The sequence below is a fragment of the Oculina patagonica genome, chromosome 7 (assembly GCF_052425735.1).
Source record: "Oculina patagonica isolate OP01 chromosome 7, crgOcupat, whole genome shotgun sequence".
Lineage (NCBI taxonomy): Eukaryota > Metazoa > Cnidaria > Anthozoa > Scleractinia > Oculinidae > Oculina > Oculina patagonica.
Genome location: NC_135764.1, coordinates 1,486,121 through 1,506,987, shown reverse-complemented (window position 1 = coordinate 1,506,987; position 20,867 = coordinate 1,486,121). Strand labels below are relative to the sequence as shown.

At 38.8% G+C, this 20,867-nt stretch overlaps 2 protein-coding genes and 2 long non-coding RNA genes across 4 annotated transcripts in view; all 4 read right to left on the bottom strand.

The window, feature by feature from the left end:
* The window catches only part of LOC144661313 (uncharacterized), a 104,769-nt gene that overhangs the window by 17,031 nt on the left and 66,871 nt on the right, over positions 1-20,867 (bottom strand). The window lies entirely within an intron of this gene.
* On the bottom strand, positions 1,729-19,570 carry LOC144661328 (uncharacterized). The gene is made up of 5 exons (XM_078522054.1): positions 19,349-19,570; positions 16,872-17,003; positions 15,639-15,673; positions 3,168-3,434; positions 1,729-2,196 (listed from the first exon to the last, which is right to left on the bottom strand). The coding sequence occupies exons 1-5, from the start codon at positions 19,449-19,451 to the stop codon at positions 1,858-1,860; spliced, it is 876 nt and encodes a 291-aa protein (XP_078378180.1). The 5' UTR covers positions 19,452-19,570; the 3' UTR covers positions 1,729-1,857.
* LOC144661342 (uncharacterized) lies at positions 7,108-12,650 on the bottom strand. The gene is made up of 4 exons (XR_013572260.1): positions 11,115-12,650; positions 10,574-10,932; positions 7,605-7,711; positions 7,108-7,427 (listed from the first exon to the last, which is right to left on the bottom strand). It is a non-coding gene; the product is annotated as an uncharacterized LOC144661342 (long non-coding RNA).
* Positions 8,905-10,243, bottom strand: LOC144661337 (uncharacterized). The gene is made up of 3 exons (XR_013572257.1): positions 10,138-10,243; positions 9,947-10,027; positions 8,905-9,847 (listed from the first exon to the last, which is right to left on the bottom strand). It is a non-coding gene; the product is annotated as an uncharacterized LOC144661337 (long non-coding RNA).

Sequence of the window (20,867 nt, the reverse complement as noted above, 5' to 3'; positions counted from 1 at the left end):
GTCTGAATCGGTGTACCTTGCTGTAGTGCTAAATAATGGAAAACAAATGCTCAGGGTTATTTGAGGTGTACTTTTGCTCAGCATGCCAAGAATCACCTGCAAACCGTCAATCAAACTGATCATATATTAGCTCACCTAAAAGGTAGCCTGCGTTGCAGACGAACAAAACCCCGGTATAGGGTTTTTGTTCGTCTGCAACGCAGGCTACTAAAAGGTCCACTAAAAGCTAAATGAGGTGTTTCTAAGAAGCGATACAGGTCTTTTGTAGGAATGTAAACGACCATTAAGCTGAAAGCTTCTTTAAATGAATAAACTTCTTTGCACAAAAGGAAAATGGTTTTTATACTGACACACAATCCTCGTTAGCTATTTTCGCATCGTTCTATAACATTGCAATCACGTAGATCATCTTATACGTTCAACTGTATTATTCTCTGCACAGACCGGCATTAGCTACATTTTCGGTTGATATAAAGATACGTAACCCCGGAAAAACCGGTTAAGAATCCGGAATTCAAATGGAACTGTGAAAGGTATCCCAGTGGAATTTTTTTTTGGAAAATAAGGTAACACCTTCCGTAGTATTACCTTTTTCCGGTTTCTCGCGGAATAAACGGAAATTTCTGAACCATTATTGGCTAAAACCATGCCTGACTGTTCGTTCACAGAGCAAGGTCGAAAATTGAACCAAAGAACACTTAAATTTACTCGATGAATCGATTCAAATTACAGTAGAACCCAGCAATTTGAACTCGGATCACTCGAACATCCCGCTAACTCGAACTAACTTCCATTTCCCTTGGATTTGATACCACTTTTCAGTCATTTCTACTCGGTTAACTCGAGCTTGGATAACTTGAAAACCCCGCTAACGCGAACTAAATTTCGTTTCCATTGATCAAAATTTGGGTCAAATTTACCCCTGTAACTCCAATTCCGGTTCTTGTAACTCGCCATGGTTGCACATTGATTACGTATTTGAAAACTTTTTGAAAACTTTTTGATTTCGCTTGCCGTTTGATTTTTTTTTTTTTTTTTTTTGGGGGGGGGGGGGGGGGGGAGTCCATTAAGCTTCCAGTTATTTCCCACCAGATATTGGCAATGGGTTTAAAAAAGACTTTATACTGAAAAAAGCCCAAACTACGAAAATAACGACAACGTCACTAAACAAAAGGCAGTGAAAATGAACAGAAGGACGAAGCCGGCTAGCCTAAAGATCTGACTTATGACTGCTTGTAACACGCATGTAAGAATAGTAAAAAGTTTCGACAATACCAGTTGCGGCGAGGTTCAACGTCAGGAAAATAAACCGAAACAGTAATAATTTCTAGAATTCTCCCATTCGTTGTCGTCAGTCGTCTCAGCCGAAATCGAGGGTCCGTTAGTTTTCCCTGAAATATCTCGAGCAGAAGGAATTTCGAAAACTTGCAATCCGACTAGCTCCCCGACATATTTTAATTTTGAACACATCACGAAAAATCGAAGTAAACGTGTTCTCGCGGGTATCATTGTAAGTAAGGTCAGATTGCAACGGATCCAGATGTTTGCAAGGGGATGTGGAAAGGGGAAAAAGCCGAAAAATGGCTCGAACGAGAAGGGGAGGGGGAGATTTTTGGCCCCACGGCTAGCGTTTTCAGCATAAAAAGAGGATTGGGTCCGGCATTCAGATGGTATAGTTTACGCTGGTTTGGAAAGGGTTGAAAAGTGCTTGACACTAAAATTCACTGCTTTTCTATTGTTATTTCTCTTCACAGTTGTGTTTATTTCATCATTTCTAATTATAATCTACAACTAAGACACTTATAACAGCACATTCTGCTGTCAAAAACTCTCGAAGAGATTCTGATTTTAATCGTGCTAGTACTGAGGAGGATCCACTTCTTCCACAATGATCCTGCTGACGGAGTTCCAGCTAGTGTATGCGTCACCTCGCTTGACATTAGCACAGGAACCCACATTGATTGCTACTTTGACCGTTCCCTTAGAGATCCCTGAGCAGTAGCCCTCGATGGTAGCCGCGCGAATGATGTTCCACGCGCCACCGGAGTAAACCGCCGTGTCGATTGGCATGGAGCACTCGGCACCGTTAAATGTGAAGAACCATCGGTTACAGCTAGCTGCTGTAATGACCCGCATGTTTCCCTGGTAAACAACTCGGAGGTGCGTATTGCTGTTCTTCTTGACAAATGAGCACTCCTGAAAGAAAATTAAAAAAATTTTGATATCTTTTTGTCTTCTAACAAATTGCAGAGACGCGCATGTTTCCCTGATAAACCACATGCGTGTATGTTCTTTATCTTGTCAAGTTGATGTATGTAGGTATCTACCTAATGTATGCTTTTCAAAGGAGCATTCCTAATCGAAAAAAATGAACACACTTCTGAAAGGTTTTTAAAGTTATATATATATTCCTTAAATTCGAGTTAATGTAATGGAATCTCAGCTTATTATCAGTTGAATTTTCAGCGGTTTCCCGACTGCGGGTAAAGCGCCTGTTCTGCAGACCACGCAGTGTTGCTGTGTCTTACAGGGGCTTTTATTACTGGGGTTTTACTGCATTTTTGTCAAAACGGTGCTAAAATTGACTAAGTACCAAATGCGCCCAGAACCAAGATGAAAGTTTTAAGTGAATTGCTTAAAGTAGAGCAAATTGTTTTAGAGCTGATTCCAAGAAAGAAGAGCACAAGTGAAAAAGTCTGCCCGACTTGTTCAATTTTAAGATCAAAACCTCATGCGTGTGTGACTCATGATACAGGCACCACGTTAATAACTTCAGTGCACTAGTAAAGCAATTTGTAACAAAACTAGATCATTATTTTTAGGTTTCTATGGATGTCATTAGCCGAGGGAACAAGTGCCAATTGATGACGACATCACTTCTCTGAGAAGTGAATGAGTCCGCGGTTTTCGTCCCAGAAGTTGCTAAGCAACATGACGTATTTGTACGCGCGATTGCTTTCTGAGTACTCGAGAGCCCTTGCGTTAGTTTTTGATTGGATGAAATAATTCGGAAGTTCTTCGAGTGCTTCAACGAAGATTTGCCAAAACCGGCACTTATTCCCCCGACTGTTATTATGTCTTTTAGCTTTTGACTTTTCCAATAAGTGATTGTAACCCTTTAATTAGCTAGGCTCGCTTTGAAATATATGTATATAATTGGCACTTACAGATATTTTTCCGTTGTCCAGGTCACTGTTTACATTCTTCCAAGCACATTGTTTCCAGTTTGATGTCCCTGGGCTCCCGGGCGGTCCCATAATTCCCGGGCTTCCTACACTTCCCTTAAAGCCAATCTCGCCCCTGTCTCCCTTCGGTCCTGGCAGGCCGTGATTTCCTGGATTTCCTGGGATTCCTGGATTCCCTGGAGTTCCTTGGCTGCCTGGGGTCCCTGGAGTTCCCGGAACACATCCACTAGCCACACACTGCGATGGATTCTGAAACAAGCAATTTTAAAACCATACGACATTTGTAATAATAATAATAATAATAATAATAATAATAATAATAATAATAATAATAATAATAATAATAATTCTCTATTTTCCAATTGCCCATAATGCACTTTGTTTGCCCCCCAAATTTTGCATAAACTATTGTTTTGGAAATATGCAGTCCTCCCAAGAGAATTTGAAAACAATAGTTTATGCAAAATTTGGGAGCAAACAAAGTGTATTATGGGCAATTGGAAAATAGAGAATACACAGTTTCTCTAAATAGTAGCTATACATCTGTGAATCTAAAATCTAATCTAATCTAATTTAAAAGAAAGAAAAAATTATTCCTCACTTGTGAGGAATTTAGAGGCCTTGTTTTTTGTCTCAAAAAATCAAACAACTCTCCAAGCGTACAGTATTTCATCATAATGGTTGGCGGGCGTGTTTATAATTAAAACACGAAATGGTGAAATGATATTAAAGATAAGAGCCAAATTAAGTTAAATGATATTACCGTTCCACTGAAATCCGCATCTGTTGCCTGATGTATTCTGTGTACAACGTAAGGACAAGGAAATAAATCGCGACAAATTAGATAGAAAATAAAAATAAGGGGTATACAAATATGTAGTACTATTCAAAAAGTAAGAATAATTTGCAGTTGTTCAAAAGCGAGACAAGCAAATGCGCCGTTTATATGCGAACAAAAATGATAAATTTCACTGAAGCACGTGAGGCGACGGCACGTAAAGGCCGCTGTCTCTCCTTTTTGACGTCTTCGTTCAGACGGCTGTAAAACAGAAAACGAAGTTATAACTTCGATGTTAAAGGATAAGGACGTAGAACGTTCAATTCGAAAAAAATTCAGATATTACATGGAAAAGGAAGAACTGTTCAGACGAATCCTTCTGTCATGCTCCTCCTGACGTGAGACAAACAAATAGTTTTCTTTCGATGCCAAAAAGTAATGGCCGCCTTTTTGATTAAAAATATCCTAGGCAAACAGCAACTTGTTAACAAGGAGAGACTGGAGTGGCGGAGAATTTGTGATCGGAACGATTAGTTGTAGTTCGTTCCAGTATTACAAACGTTAAAATTTGTGAGTATTACTTATTAAGCTTATGTTTACCCCTTATCAAAACTTTCTTTTATTTGTCGGGATTTATTTCCTTGTCCTTACAGTGTACATCAGGTAACAGATACAGATTTCAGTGGAACGGTAATATCATTTAACTTAATTTGGCTCTTATCTTTCATATCATTTCGCCATTTCGTGTTTTAAACACGCCCATGGTTGGCGTATACTAAACTTTAGGGGAATTTATCCCTTTCTTTTGACTTGAATTACAGAAAGGTAACCAAACTTATTAAAACTGGTAGAAAAATTAGTCCCTTAGCCCTTAACTAGATATAAAGGGTGCACCACGACCTAGATCAGGGCTTTCGTAAATGTTTCCCGAGTGCGAAAAAAGCCTGACAATTTGCACGTTCATTTTAAGCTGTAGCGTTCTCGACCACTTGATAGTCAGAATGTCACTCTAGCATACTGGTATAAAATCTCTTTGATGATCTTTGATCGACAGGGCGATATTGTGATAAGTGATATTAAACCCGAGAACAAAAGACACGAAATCATGCAAACCAGTGCCAAATGCCGTCAAGTCATGAAGACTGCTTTTGACTCTACTCCTGGCTAGATGAAAACGCAACGTGTGTACACCTTGATGATTTAGAGCTGATGTTACACGAGTTTTGGAGCAATTCACAGAGCAATTCGAAAGTCAATTAAAAGATATGCTCTGCAACAACAAGATCGCCAAAACAAATCAATGGGTCGACACACAAAAATTTGCACGAGTGTTAACGTATTTCAAAACCATGTTTAATTTGTTGTAAATAATAAAGATGGTAAATTTTAAGCTCGGTGATAAATAGTGGTTGATGTCAGAACTGTTTATTTCACTTTTGTGAATTTCCTAGTAGCTTGTTGTTAGAAATCCTAGTGTGCATGAAGTCTGAATCGGTGTACCTTGCTGTAGTGCTAAATAATGGAAAACAAATGCTCAGGGTTATTTGAGGTGTACTTTTGCTCAGCATGCCAAGAATCACCTGCAAACCGTCAATCAAACTGATCATATATTAGCTCCCCTAAAAGGTCCACTAAAAGCTAAATGAGGTGTTTCTAAGAAGCGATACAGGTCTTTTGTAGGAATGTAAACGACCATTAAGCTGAAAGCTTCTTTAAATGAATAAACTTCTTTGCACAAAAGGAAAATGGTTTTTATGCTCACACACAATCCTCGTTAGCTATTTTCGCATCGTTCTATAACATTGCAATCACGTAGATCATCTTATACGTTCAACTGTATTATTCTCTGCACAGACCGGCATTAGCTACATTTTCGGTTGATATAAAGATACGTAACCCCGGAAAAACCGGTTAAGAATCCGGAATTCAAATGGAACTGTGAAAGGTATCCCAGTGGAATTTTTTTTTGGAAAATAAGGTAACACCTTCCGTAGTATTACCTTTTTCCGGTTTCTCGCGGAATAAACGGAAATTTCTGAACCATTATTGGCTAAAACCATGCCTGACTGTTCGTTCACAGAGCAAGGTCGAAAATTGAACCAAAGAACACTTAAATTTACTCGATGAATCGATTCAAATTACAGTAGAACCCAGCAATTTGAACTCGGATCACTCGAACATCCCGCTAACTCGAACTAACTTCCATTTCCCTTGGATTTGATACCACCTTTCAGTCATTTCTACTCGGTTAACTCGAGCTTGGATAACTTGAAAACCCCGCTAACGCGAACTAAATTTCGTTTCCATTGATCAAAATTTGGGTCAAATTTACCCCTGTAACTCCAATTCCGGTTCTTGTAACTCGCCATGGTTGCACATTGATTACGTATTTGAAAACTTTTTGAAAACTTTTTGATTTCGCCTGCCGTTTAATTTTTTTTTTTTTTTTTTTTTTTGGGGGGGGGGGGGGGGGGGGAGTCCATTAAGCTTCCAGTTATTTCCCACCAGATATTGGCAATGGGTTTAAAAAAGACTTTATACTGAAAAAAGCCCAAACTACGAAAATAACGACAACGTCACTAAACAAAAGGCAGTGAAAATGAACAGAAGGACGAAGCCGGCTAGCCTAAAGATCTGACTTATGACTGCTTGTAACACACATGTAAGAATAGTAAAAAGTTTCGACAATACCAGTTGCGGCGAGGTTCAACGTCAGGAAAATAAACCGAAACAGTAATAATTTCTAGAATTCTCCCATTCGTTGTCGTCAGTCGTCTCAGCCGAAATCGAGGGTCCGTTAGTTTTCCCTGAAATATCTCGAGCAGAAGGAATTTCGAAAACTTGCAATCCGACTAGCTCCCCGACATATTTTAATTTTGAACACATCACGAAAAATCGAAGTAAACGTGTTCTCGCGGGTATCATTGTAAGTAAGGTCAGATTGCAACGGATCCAGATGTTTGCAAGGGGATGTGGAAAGGGGAAAAAGCCGAAAAATGGCTCGAACGAGAAGGGGAGGGGGAGATTTTTGGCCCCACGGCTAGCGTTTTCAGCATAAAAAGAGGATTGGGTCCGGCATTCAGATGGTATAGTTTACGCTGGTTTGGAAAGGGTTGAAAAGTGCTTGACACTAAAATTCACTGCTTTTCTATTGTTATTTCTCTTCACAGTTGTGTTTATTTCATCATTTCTAATTATAATCTACAACTAAGACACTTATAACAGCACATTCTGCTGTCAAAAACTCTCGAAGAGATTCTGATTTTAATCGTGCTAGTACTGAGGAGGATCCACTTCTTCCACAATGATCCTGCTGACGGAGTTCCAGCTAGTGTATGCGTCACCTCGCTTGACATTAGCACAGGAACCCACATTGATTGCTACTTTGACCGTTCCCTTAGAGATCCCTGAGCAGTAGGGATCAACAGACATCCAAGCTAAAACCACAGTACATAGACCATTGGCTGTGACAGTGAAAAAAATGTTTTCTTTTAAGAAAATAATAATGGTCCAAAGTCATCAGTAACAATTGAATGGTACATATATAATTTCAACACTCAAAATGTGATACAAAAACAACAATTATTGTTACTATTAGATACGTAGTACCATGCAGTTAACAATTACGAAAGTCATTGTACCTTTTGATAACTATGTGAACTGAGTTTGTTGACATACATTATTATTGTAACGATCTGTCAGATCCTTTACCAAACAGGTTTGGATGTTAGCCAAGAAGGGAGGGTACCTGCAAAACATGAAAAATATCAATAACTTGGGGTTGCTTCCACACATGGTGCAATTCATTGTGTACAGTTACATTGCAAGTTTACCTTGTGAGGTGATGCAAGTTGAGAAATCAACAAAATGCCAATTGTAGAATAAAAAAATGTCTTAAGTTAATTAGTTTGTAAATCTGCAGCTATTGTATATAGTTAATAATTTGGGGATGTTTTTACTTGCAAAATACACTTGTACCATACAACAAACATTGATGATAAATTTGTTTTAAAGTCATGTCTCTGCATCAAAAATGAATTTCCAGTTATGCTGCCATTTGATCAGATCATGCAATTTAAAAAGAAATAACTGTATGCCAGTGATTGTAAATAGTTGGGCTTATTATATTTAATAAATCACAAAATGGGGAGTGTTCACTGGTACTGTATACAGTATGAACAACAAAATGTTTAATGCAGTGTATATTTGAAGTAATGCACTGTTTCGATATTAAAAAGTACACTGTTTCTAAAATCTAATATTAATGTAGATCCATGAATTATGCAAAAGTATCTGGTAATTCTCAATTTTATGAAAAATATGGAATAGAATGGAATGAAAAATTTTTTTACATGTACATAGCTTGAAGTTTGGTCCTTACATGTAGGGGAATTGCCACTAACTGGTTTGGTACCTGGTTTGCATAATAACAAATTATCCTCGCCCCCCCCCCAATAAAAAAACCCCCAAAAAAAACCCCCAACCAACACACAAACACCCCCGAGCGTGTCCGCTATAACGAGAGTTGACTGTATTCTATTAGAGAATTGGCTTTAACATGTAAGGCATGATTATTTTTGATAGCCAATGCAAAACTCTGCTTGATATGGAAAATTTGCAGACATGCAAATGTGTATGAGAACAATTTCATTGGAGGCTTTATACAGTCAACTCTCTCTAAGACGGACACCATCGGGACCGGCCCCAACTGTCCGTCTTATAGAGGTGTCCGCCTTATAGAGAGTCGAGGTAACGTGACACCGGAAATTTTGAGACGATAAAGCTAAACGGCTATGCACAACGAATACACGTCTGTTTTAGTCGCTTACGTTAGCAAAACCTATAAAGTGGAACAAAAATAATATCAGAGATTCGACTTGTTTGCTAATAACAAACGGTGATACTGCAAGTAGAAAACTAAATCTACAAGTTTAAGCAGAGAAGTAATGCGTTTTAGCAGATTGTTTTTGGTAAATTTGGTATTCTAAAGGCGCTGACCTGCTATGCTATATGTCGATAACAAGTTTTGAAGTATTATTCACGAAAAAATAACTTTTAGTGCCTGTCCGTTGGCGGTTTCAAAGTGTCCGTTGTCCGTCTTAGAGAGGTGCCCGTCTTACAGAGAGTTTTCTTACAGTAAAATGACTGAAAAACGGCAGGGACCATAACCAGGTGTCCGTCTTATGGGGTGTCCGTCTTATAGAGGTGTCCGTTAAGAAAGAGTTGACTGTAGTACATATTCGTCTGGGAATAAAATTGCTTATTATTGCACAAATAATCTTAACAAGTAGCACAATTCCCAGTTAAGTAATATTCCCTTGAGCGTGGAGAGTAACTTGCATTTACCTATGTTTTTCATTCCTTATTGCTTCCAGCACGACGCACCTTAGTGCAGCCACCCAAAAAGCTTTTTTATAAGTTTATTAGCCAACCAGAGGGAGAGAATTTCTTTGACCAGTAACACTGTCTCGTTTCGATGGTAAAATGACAAAGAAACTGTTGATCGCATTTGTAAATGACGTTGTTGTATTTGCAGCACAATATAGAGCTAACGACTGTAACTTGTGAAAAAAGATTGCCATAAAAAAAACTTGCACCACTTTCTCAACAAATCAACAAATCAGAGTTAAAACCAGAGTTTTGTATCAGTTATGAATGGTCGAATGGCTTGTAAGGGGCCAATTATTTTGGGAGTGGTTTGCAAAACAGGATATAAGCCACAGTTGTGTTGATCAGATAAGTCACAGTTGTGTTATCAGTTGTTTACAAATTTATTTTCTTTTTTTTGGTTAACTTCTTAAGCCTTTCTTTTTCCAGTCTCTCTTTCAATTCCTCTCTTCTTCTCAATTCCTCTTCCTCTTGCTGTCTTTCTTCCTCTGGGCTTCTGAAATTTATTAATTTTTAAGACCAAAAATTTGTCAAGTGTTTCCTTTTTTAATGATGAAACCAAATCAAGAAAACTGAACTGGCGAGAACGAGTTACCTTTTTTCCTCCTCGTCTCCTTCTGGCCAGATAACACCTCTCGGTTTAGAAAATTTTCTGGGCCGACGAACAAGTGTGCTTCTTCAAACATAGAAAAACGAATACTATTTAGCTAGCTGCTGAAGCCAATTGCCTTGAAAATAACATTTATTTAAAACAAAACAAAAAAAACCGACAATTAAATGCACTACCTTTGTTTCGGCATTCCGCAAGAAACAAAACAAGTCTTAAACGTTGAGCCATAAAATTGAAACGCGCGCGGCAAAATTCCCGCGCTTTTTGAGGACGCGACCGGCCGACACAGCATCAAATAAAGAGCGGAAAATCTGTGGTCAAGAAAATGTCTAACCAAAGAGAACACTTGATCGAAATATTCGTAACTGACAGCTCGAGAATCTGTTGATCAATTTAACTTACTGTGAAGTTCGACACATTAAATTTGTTAATATATGTTGGTAGTGAGCAATCTAGCCCTTGACGCCGTCCTGTCAAGAATTTAATACCGCAAATCGAGTACCTTGATTAGCTTTGAGTTAACCGTTCAATACTCGTAGGTCCGTTGTTAAATAATCATCCTAATATTTCATCAATGAAACAAATAAACTGCACACAAAAACAAAAACTGACCTGAGGCAACTGTCAAAGTTCTCCGCTAGGTTGGTGGAAAGCGCCAACAATCAGTACCGCCGTATCTTGTGTGTTAAACAAAACCGCAACGCGGTAAAACCTCGAAATCGTCTTGTAGATACTGAAAAAAATTTCCACTCCCATACAATCGAGACGGGTGCAAACTGAAACCAGGTATGTAATCTTCGTTTGAGTGTAAGGGCTCAATGGACAGCATTCCTTGATGAGCAGATCTGGGCAAATGACAAACGGGTATCGTTCTGTCGGATCCGTTCTGTCACCTTTCAATAAATCCACGTCTGAGCCACTTCACTGGCGAATAAGGTCCAATATAAACATTTCTTCTCAACAAACGCATTCTGTTGAAAACAATAAGACTTTTTAACGTAAAATTGGACTGAGGCAACCCTATCAATTTTGATCGATCGCAAACGACACATGGACTAAGACGGTCGGGCGCGAAGTTATGCTTCTGGTAAAACGTCGAGAAGAAACTGCTAACTATTAAAGTTTTCAATAAAAAAAAGGTTCAAAAACTTACCATTATATCGGCCTGTCTCCGACGATGACTTTTATAGCATATTCGCCACACACACCGTCGAACCTTCTAACAAAAACTAGAAATAACAGCGGGCACGTAACCACAGATCGAAAAACTTCGCTCTCATCCGCTCTCACGTGATGGAATTGCGTAAGGGCGCCAATTTTCAACCTTTCGATGTAAATCGTGGGTATGTAAAATTAAAGAGGAACTGCTAAAGAAATAAAAGCGGTATACTAACCTAATCGTGTGTTGGATAGCAGCAAAGTTCGCCTTTTCGGCCCGACCAATCGGTAGTGAGGTCTCGCCTATGCTTGGGACAGATTGTCATGGCCTTCATTTCCTTATTGTTTAAAGCACCCGGCAGACCAGCGCGGTTTAAAATTAACTGTGATTCGCTGACCTCAGTTTTTCCTCGACCACGTTTACCGCTGATTCCAAGACTAACAAGATGAAAAGTCATATCTCGCTTGCAAGCCAGTAATGGAAGAATAACTGAACCGAGCCCACCTAAACTACACGGCGAATCTTCTGACCCGAAAGAACAGTTCATGATTCAACGTCGAGAATGAAACAAAGCTTTACACCTGTCGTCTGACCTTACAATTCGTGACACGTCACGCATTTCAGAAGTCAGGGGAGACAAGTGTGTAAACAATATGTCTGCAAAGTCTACTTAATTAATTTAAGGTAATTCTCGATTGAATTGGCATTATTTGATTCAATTTGCTTTTTGGCGACGATCAAAAGACCAGCGTACTGAGGATACAGTCCGGTTTTACCATAAAGCGTGACGGGGAATAAAAAACAAAACTTTCGCGGGAAATTTTGGTACATGTGTGAGAAGTTATCGGGTATTTCTTTAGAGATTTGAAATGTTTACACATGTTGTTAATGATATAACTGTTTCCATGTTCTCTCCCGAAGACAACAAAACTGCTTTTAGGTCCATTAAGTTAATAATGGACTGCAATCAGAGAAAGTCGAAACATAGTATGTTAGAAAATTTGGCGGGAAATATTGCTAAACTGAAAATTGTTATGGCAGTTTTAGACGCCGCTAACTCCGATTTACTTCTAGATACCAATTTTAACTGATCTGCATTTTGATAACAGCACAAAAGACTATCGAGGGATGGTTTTATTTTCCAAATAAACTGCCGCACTTTTGTGAAACAGTCGACTGAAAATGACTCAAATTTGGGTCAAGCTCATTAACGATTCAATGCCAATTTTTAACCCCTCGTAAAAAAATTAGTTTTAAAGCTTAGAAGGATTTACATATCCCAGTCAACTTATAAGGGAATAAATGTCATATAAAAAATATTAGAAGTCTGAGGACTCATACAAAGTGTGTCGTAGGCTCACCCAAAGTTGCCAAAAATTTCGGATATTTTAGGCCGTTGGAGGGCCCAAAATTACGGAATAAGGTTATCTCGAAGAAAAAAGAACCTCTACTGCTGCAAATGCCACCGTTGCTAATCTTATCAGATAGCTTTTATAATGTAAAAAGATGACGGTAAACGGCCGACCCCGATGTTTTGCTCCTGCCCGGTTTTTTCTGGCAATAACACTTAATATTTCCATATTTATTATCTGGGGCGCACTTCATCAAACACACCTTTTTTTATGAAAACTAATAAGTTTACATTCTATGTGAATTACCATGTGCAAGGGAGCACCAATTTCATAAGATTTTCACACTGAAAATAACATTGTTTTTTTTTCGCACATTTGTGAAATACAAGGTGAAATTTGGGATGTACATGTTGTGAAATTTTTGCATAATTTTCACCACATTTAAATACATGCTAACTTCCAGTAGTGAGAGAAATGGCAGCCAAATGAGAGTGAACGTTAAACTTTTGGCAACTCTCGTTTCCATTTGCCCTGGTCTTAAGTGTGTGTCCATAAGAAAGCCAGGCAGGGGGTGGTGATACATTTCAAATCACCGAGTTCACTCAAACTTGGCACAAATGTTGGGCATGATGTCAAGTTATTAATTGTGACAAAACATTAGGTTAAAATATTTTATTCCCTCCAAGTTATGGGACCCCGTGCAAAAATGGCCATTTTTCACTAATTTATGCATATTTAATTAGCTGAATTTGAATGACCATCTCTACAAGAGAAAAAGACTCCTGAAAATGAAATAATTTTCACTGGAACATATTCTTTGGTTATTAGACTCAAAGTACAATGTTTCATTTCAACCAAGACTCGGTCTTTAGTAAGGTACACATTTTGCACTGCTGGAAATAGCCTTAAATTAATGACAAATATCTACAATGCATGAGCAACAAGTTATATACATTATTTTATGTGAGTGATGAAAGCCATCATTAAACTTTACGAAAAAGTCAAAAAATGGTTGGGGACTTCAATATTTGTTCTTGCTGAGCTTTTGTATACACGTGACTTAGCGATTTCTGGCAATTTCATCAAACCTCACCTAATTTCAAAAGCCATTAATTTGTCACAAATGAAAACAAAATCAGTACGAAATAGCTAACTAAGCATCCTTTTATGGGTAACGATTTAAATTTTTGCTATAGTAAAAGGCACCCCAGGCATTTTTCGGGACATTTAGAGCTATGTAATATGCTTATGTCGAGACATCGATGTAAGCTTAAATACAGCTGCAGCAGAAGATTTTCTTCACAAGTTCTCTTAATCCAACTCTTAGGTGCAACAAAGAATGGAAGCAGGAAAAAAAATGCTACATACATGTCACTTGGATGCTTATTTGTGAAGACTTCATGCTTCCTTTGACGAATTAGCTGTCCTTCTCATAGAATGTCTTGTCCAATGCCATGTGTATGTTGCTTCGAGGCGCATTGAACTAAAGGAATCCGTTGTTGTACATTCTTCGCAAACATAGAAACCGGTTGTCAATTAAAGTATTTAAAGAGCTGTTCAAAATCAACGGAGAACCACTATTGCCACCAAACTGGTCTGCATTAAATCCAACTGAAAACAGAAATCGGTCGCCAGGTCGCCAGGCCGCCATCTTGGCGATATAACCTTGAGCCTGCCGTTTTGATCAGCAGCTGCCATTTCTCTACACGCGAACACGCGCGAGGAGTTTGCTTTTCTCACGAATGTTTGTTTCCCTCAGAGTAAGGGCCTGATTACATGAGCCGGGCTGGCCCGGTTAGCCGGCTGGCCCGGTTAGCCGGGCTGGCTCGGTTTGCCGAGATCTCGGCATGTCTGTTAAACGCAACAAAAATTACATGACAACCGGGCCAGCCCGGTTAGCCAAGATCCCGGTATCGCGATACCGGGATCTCGGCTAGCCGGGCTGAAAATTTGCCATGTAATCGCGTTCACCGGGCCAGCCTGGCTAAGCGGTCCAGCATTAAATTTCTCTTCCGAGCACAATATCCGACGAAAAAACCAATGCTACTCCTTCTAAATAGGATGTAGCGGTAAAGTAACCTATCCAGCTGCATAAGTGCAAAACATTTAACCACCAAATTGCCGGAAAAAGGTGATCAAGATCATTGGTGAAAAAAACCCTTAAACATCATAGGGGGAATAAAAAAAGTGTTAACAATTTCCCAAGAAATGCCTTCTCCCATTCTTTACTATCCCTAGGGTGTAGGTGCCTGGTGCCTGGTAGGTGCCTGGTGGTTGCCGCTCACTGGGTTGTCATGGTTACCATACACACTTGCTGGCGGCTCTCCCACATAGGCTCAGGCACCATCCCCGCACTAATCTATTGGCGATGAGTTTAGAGCAGTTTAACTGTATTTATCTTGATGAATTTAGTTCTTCCCATATTAGTACTTGATGTATGCGTATGTTGTAAACCGCAAAGCATTGTGGTTTGTTCTTGTTGGCAGCCATCTTTGAGTAGCATGGCGAGTGTTATTAAACATGTTGAGTTCTAAGTGAATCGAGTGATATTGTGTGGCCATCCAACCACGGACAGTACAATGAATGCATTCTAAAGGAATGATCAGCACTTGATTGCTCCAAGGTAATACAACCAATGTGTACGTCAATTGAGCAATAACAGATTCAGGTTTTGTATTAAATAGCCAGAAAAATCAAAATCAACATCTCAGTATTATTGTTGTCAGTTCTGTCAAACTTCACCTTTGGTCAAGAACGCAAAGACATAATTTTGGTCTTGATGAATTTTACAAAAGTTACAAAAATTCGTAAATTTCATTATATTTGTTATTTTCGCAGATTTCATAACACCGTAGCAAAAAACCGTAAATTTTGTAAAATTCGTTCAGAACATTGTTGTTGAATACTGTATGCATGAGATGGGGTCCGGATAATCTGCGATCCAGCGAGCCATGTAAGCCATTTCCGTTAGCCTAAATAGCACATTGGTTAGCCTACATAGCACTCCGGTTAGCCTAAATAGTACTCAGGTTAGCCTACAGTAGTTTAGGTACATGTGGCTTGCGGTTGGCCTTTTATTAGGATTTGGGATTTCTGGCTCGCATGCCTCGCTGGCTCACATATTATCCTATCTCCATGAGACGTAGTCATTAAAATTACAACTTACCCTTTGAGGTGGTGGCTCTTTAGGCTCATCAGGTTCTGTAGAAAGAGACAATGAAACATATTAATTGAATGGCTCAGTGGAAAAAGGACATTAGTGATTTACCCTCAAAACAAACATTGCCAAAACAACTCGAAATTTTGCATTTTTGGGTTTGTTTATGTCTATGAAACATTGTCCTGTTTTTTTTTTTCTCATTTGCTTTAGCTTATTCTTTTTGAGAAATAACATAATTATGCAAAAAACTTGGTTTGTCCAGCCGGCATCTTCAGGAGTTTCTAATTGTTTTATAATACAACAAAGAAACACAGACTGCAGAAACCAAAAGCAAAAGCAAGCATCAATAAAACCAGGACTTGAGTCGTTTGGCAATGTTCATTTTGAGGGGAAAAAACACTAACGCCCATTTCCCACCAAGCCCTTCAATTTCATAATACACACTGTAGGCTCTCATGGTTTAAAGACAATTTTTTTGTCAGGATTGCTCACTTCACTGCAGTGAATGACTTTGCCAAAACCATGACGTAAACATCTTGCAGATGTAGCTAGGCACATCCTCTCTTGAAGATTTCTCACCCCCCTCCCCATAATTATTTTGAAAATAGCCAATTTTGCTGACGCAACAGACCAAACACCACCAATTTTCAACATTCCAAGTGAGGGGGAGGGGGGGGGGGAGAACTGAGACAGCCTCCCAAGAACGTGTCTGGGATTGTCTATAAGAATAACTTAAAGTTACATATATGTTAGGAAGACTCCTGTGAAAGGGGTTTGAAAGTTGAGGACTTGTACTGTGTTGGGGATGGCATTAAGGAACCATAAAAAGGGGACAGGGAAAGAGGATCTGGTGTTTGTTGGTGGGGGAGTAGTGAATAGCCGGGAGAAGTTAGGTGGAGGAGTATCAGTTTGCCTTCCCAAATTTCATCTTCGGTAGCCTGCGAATACAGTCGCCTCTCATTCGCTCCTGCAACGAAGAGCGAGCGAATGAGAGGCGGCTGTATTCGCAGGCTACATCTTCGGTACAGGAGGATATTTTGCTGTTTACTGATAAAATCTTCACTGGTTTACAGTGAATGTTTTATTTTTTGTCTATAATTTTTTCCAGTGGAAGAATATTGGCCCTCGGTCTTCTCCACATGGACCTTGCTGGTCTTGGTACATATTGTCAAGACCATGGGCGATATATTCCCTGTACAGCCCTTGATCGGGGTTAATAAGATGTGTGTATGAACTTACGAACACAATCCAATTCACAGCCAGTGTTACAGCATTTCAAGCCTTCAGGGCAGTTCGTGTCCTCTTGACAATAGTTATTTACTTCTTCTGGGCATTTAGCTGGAGGTTCAAAGTCTGGACAGATACCGGGTCCTGAAACAAAGTAAAACATGGTTTAATTGTTAACAACTAACAGCTTAATCAGCGTCACAAGGTCATGCAGAGCTGCAAATAATAGTCAGTCATCGGACATGGACCGACCAAAGTTTGCTCATGTCTGACGAAATCCCTAATGCTGTTGCATTCTTGTGTGGCAGAAGAATGGCATTCAGTGTGTGGGAACTTCATTTATTTTATATGTAGTCTAGCTAATATATGGTTAGAAATAGGTCCTCCTCTCTATTCAGCCACCCCCCCCCCCCTTCAAAAGCTCCTGAAAGGAAATAAGGTCCCCTCAGGGGCCTTAAATCATTTCACAGGGCTTGGCTGCAGTCACCCCGAAACGTAGACTGTGCAGACTGCAGACCGTGCAGACTGCGTACTTTTTTTTAATAAACTAGTTCTAACTTTTACTTAAATTGACTTACATTATTCGATTCTAGAATTAAAAGATGAATGCCTTGTTTGTATACTATTAGCATGTTGTCCCTATTACACTACAACCTGCAGTGTACATGCTAATCCCATATAGCTCTTAAGTTATTTTCTCAATATTGCAGTGTCTAGATGACAAATGTTTAAAACTTAAGTGAACTGGTTGCCTACAAAATAGAAATGTCATTTATAATTACAGCTTCGTTTAAAACTTTTTCGGGGATTAAGGTTTGGAATTTTGACGCTGTCTTCTCTGATTTGTGGTTTACTTCTAAGAGGGTTACCATAAACGCAGTAATTATGAAAAATGCGAGTTACTTTCTCACAACAAAATCTTACCTGGGTCCTTACAACATTGAACAAAAACATTTTTTTACTGGTGACCGATAAAAAGTCGCACTTTCCTCGGCGCGGTGCGAATTAAAAAGTCAAGCATGCGCAAACATTACATACACATTTGTTGTTTAAAAACAATTAAAATAGCCAATTACTTTACTTTCTCTGTTCTCAAAAACTGAACGATAAAAACTATAAATAAACTTACATGTTTATTTCTAAGACGGATACTGAAGAAGCATTTGTTTCCTTCGTTGCCAATTTTCGAGCGATGAATGATCTCTTGTGTTGTCACGCTATATGGCGTGACAGCAACCCAGATCGGAAAGCATTTCTGGAATGTCTCACATATCCTTCAAAAATAATAAAAACCCAAGAAAACTGCTCCTGTTTGGAGCACTCAGAACTTGAAACTATTTTAGCGTTGATATTTCTAGTAAAAAAAGTCATCTGATTAAGAAATCTAGCGGGTTTTTTTTTACAATCCGTGATAGACCGTGTAAATGGTAAAGCGCTGACAAGTCACAAAGAACTATTGTTGTAGTCACGAATGCTCCCTCATGTGCAAAAAAGATGAAAAATAATTCTTCACTAGAAGTCCTTCCAAATGTTGTTATTCGCCTATCGACGATTAGTTTCGAGACGGAGCTTTGATACGAAGAGACGAAGCTTTGAAGCTCTGATACCCATAAAAGATCAACTCGTTTCTGTCATCTTAACTTAAGTTGCCCTCGATATAAGAGGAATACTGAAGGCGGCAAGACGTTTAGTGTAAGGACAATCAAAGAATGGAACTCGCTTAGCGCGGACTTAAAACGGAGCCCAAGTTTTAATTTTTTTAAGCGTTCTCTTTTTAAACAAATTTTAAATAATCAAATCCATACGCAATCATTCATGTAAATTTAATTCTTAATTGTCTTATTGTATTTAATGTTGTACATAGTTTTATCTCAATCTATTTTTAAAGTTTTTAACATTGTTATATTTCCGTTATTGTTATATTTTTGTGAGGGCCACAAGTTTATCAGTTTGATTACTGTCAGGTGTCACCCTCGTTAAATAAAGTCCTACTTACTTACTTACTTACTTTGCTTCCCCAGAAACCGTGCGCAGAAACCGTAATCACCTATTTGTTATGTTGGCCCATGTTTGATATCGCGTGTGAAAACCCGCTAGATGTTTGGCGTTTTAAATGAAAGGTTTCAGCGCTTCTTATTGGACTGATAATCTGTAAACTTACTAAAGATTTTCATTTACCGCACAGTATTCTTGACACCTTGAACTGAATATATGACCAGATTTGGAACTAGAAAATCCCACGACTCTTGCAAACTTAACGTCTGCTCAGCGCATAACTTAGACATTCCCCAACCCCATTTGGGGTGTAAGCTGCAAAATCGAACGAGCATTCAGTTACAGAAATCTCTGAGAAATTTTACATCAAATCTAGGTGTTCTATACTTGCACAAAAGAGCGTAATACAAAGAAGAAATGAGCTAAATCGAAAGATCTAGTCGACGCCTTAGACAATGAATTGACGATTGTTAAATAACTTGCAGTGTACTTACTCCCTCCGCCGCCACCGGGTTGTGCCAGAGCGTGACTCGTAAACATCAATAACAAAGGCAAAACAAAGATTGTGCGGGAAAGGGCCATGCTTGAAGGCTGCATAGATAGGTCAAACACTGTGCAAAATGCTCACAGCACTACACACAAGCGACAAGACCTAAATTCAGTACAGCCTTGAGAGCGGCCAGTATACTGCGTTCTGCGCGTGCAAAGACAGTTCTGATGGGAAGCTATATCGAATGTCCTTTGTTCGACCAATGAATAAAGCTTTTCTTACGGATGCGGTTTTAGAAATGTCTAGACACCAAGATCGTCATAAGGTAACGCTTTCACTGAGCTGATCGACTTTGAATGAAAGACCTACAGTTTACACTAACGACGAATTTTTTTTCCTTCTTCATTCTTGATTCCTATTCATTGGTCCGACATTGGCGTCGAGTTTCAGTTTTTAAGCGATGGCGTGACATCGCTTTTATGCCATCCCACGATCGGTTCGTTTGTCTGTTTGGCCCGATCGAACAGAAATCAAGTTTAACTTAACAAGAAATCGCCGCGTAAAACACAAAAGCAAAATACTTCTGTGCAGTTAGAATGGAAAACTACAATGTATGAACGAAAGAGACTTATTATATATGATGGAATCTATTAGATTGAGTTGGCAGAAATTTCTAATTCTTAAAATACAAAGGGCCGCTGTGAGCAAGAGACCGTTTGACCTTAAAAGCTTGCTCGCGCGTATCGTATGTCGTTTATCCGTGATATCACACTGCAGTATAACGCAATCTTTGTTGAGACAACATAGGGAAATCTAAATAAATAATAAAAATATAAAATAAAGTATTACTGTTGTTCAATTGAGCAAATCTACGAAGAAAATGTATTATTTGCATCCTTGGTCTGTGAATTCATATTAAACAACTTCATTTATTTAAATTCCATCAGATCCTCGGACTATACTATTTATACAATCACTAACATTGCTTCTTATGTTAAAAAAATGTAAGATGCAGTTGGATAACAGTCATTTCGACACACAAGGTGTCAGCTACTATTATTTACTTTAAGTTTTCCTCAAAATTATGTAAGACCCCTCGTGAAACGCCATCGCTTCTGCATGCATCGCGTGCCAGTTATTTTTAGAAGTAAGTACAAGTAAAGAGCCGGATTAAAAAATGTAAATGATTGAAGGAGATAATTGATCTATAATGGAAATTATTATGAGCGATTTTGCTTGTCGAAGCCAAGAAAGTATTACTAAACATCATCTTGATTTGGAAAAATCTAATTTACATTTACTTTCTACACACTAATTTACATATGCGATTTCTAAAACCGGTTTCGTCTACGACCTCGTCAGTTGTTCGCCATACAAAATTTGAATATAAACATACGTCATGTAATAACACGCGGAAATTAACTACTCGACACTTGTTTCCGAGTCTTTATAACAAATGTTAAGGACCTGGTGTCGAGTAGTTACTTTTCGCGTGTTATTACATGACGTATGTTTATATTCAA

Coding starts and splice junctions, on each gene's coding strand:
- LOC144661328 (XM_078522054.1), bottom strand. CDS start 19,451: ATGCAGCCTTCAAGCATGGCCCTTTCCCGCACAATCTTTGTTTTGCCT. Junction 15,674..16,871: donor CTGTGAATTGGATTGTGTTC/GTAAGTTCATAC, acceptor CTCTTTCTACAG/AACCTGATGAGCCTAAAGAG. Junction 3,435..15,638: donor AAGAGCCACCACCTCAAAGG/GTAAGTTGTAAT, acceptor TGCTTGTTTCAG/AATCCATCGCAGTGTGTGGC.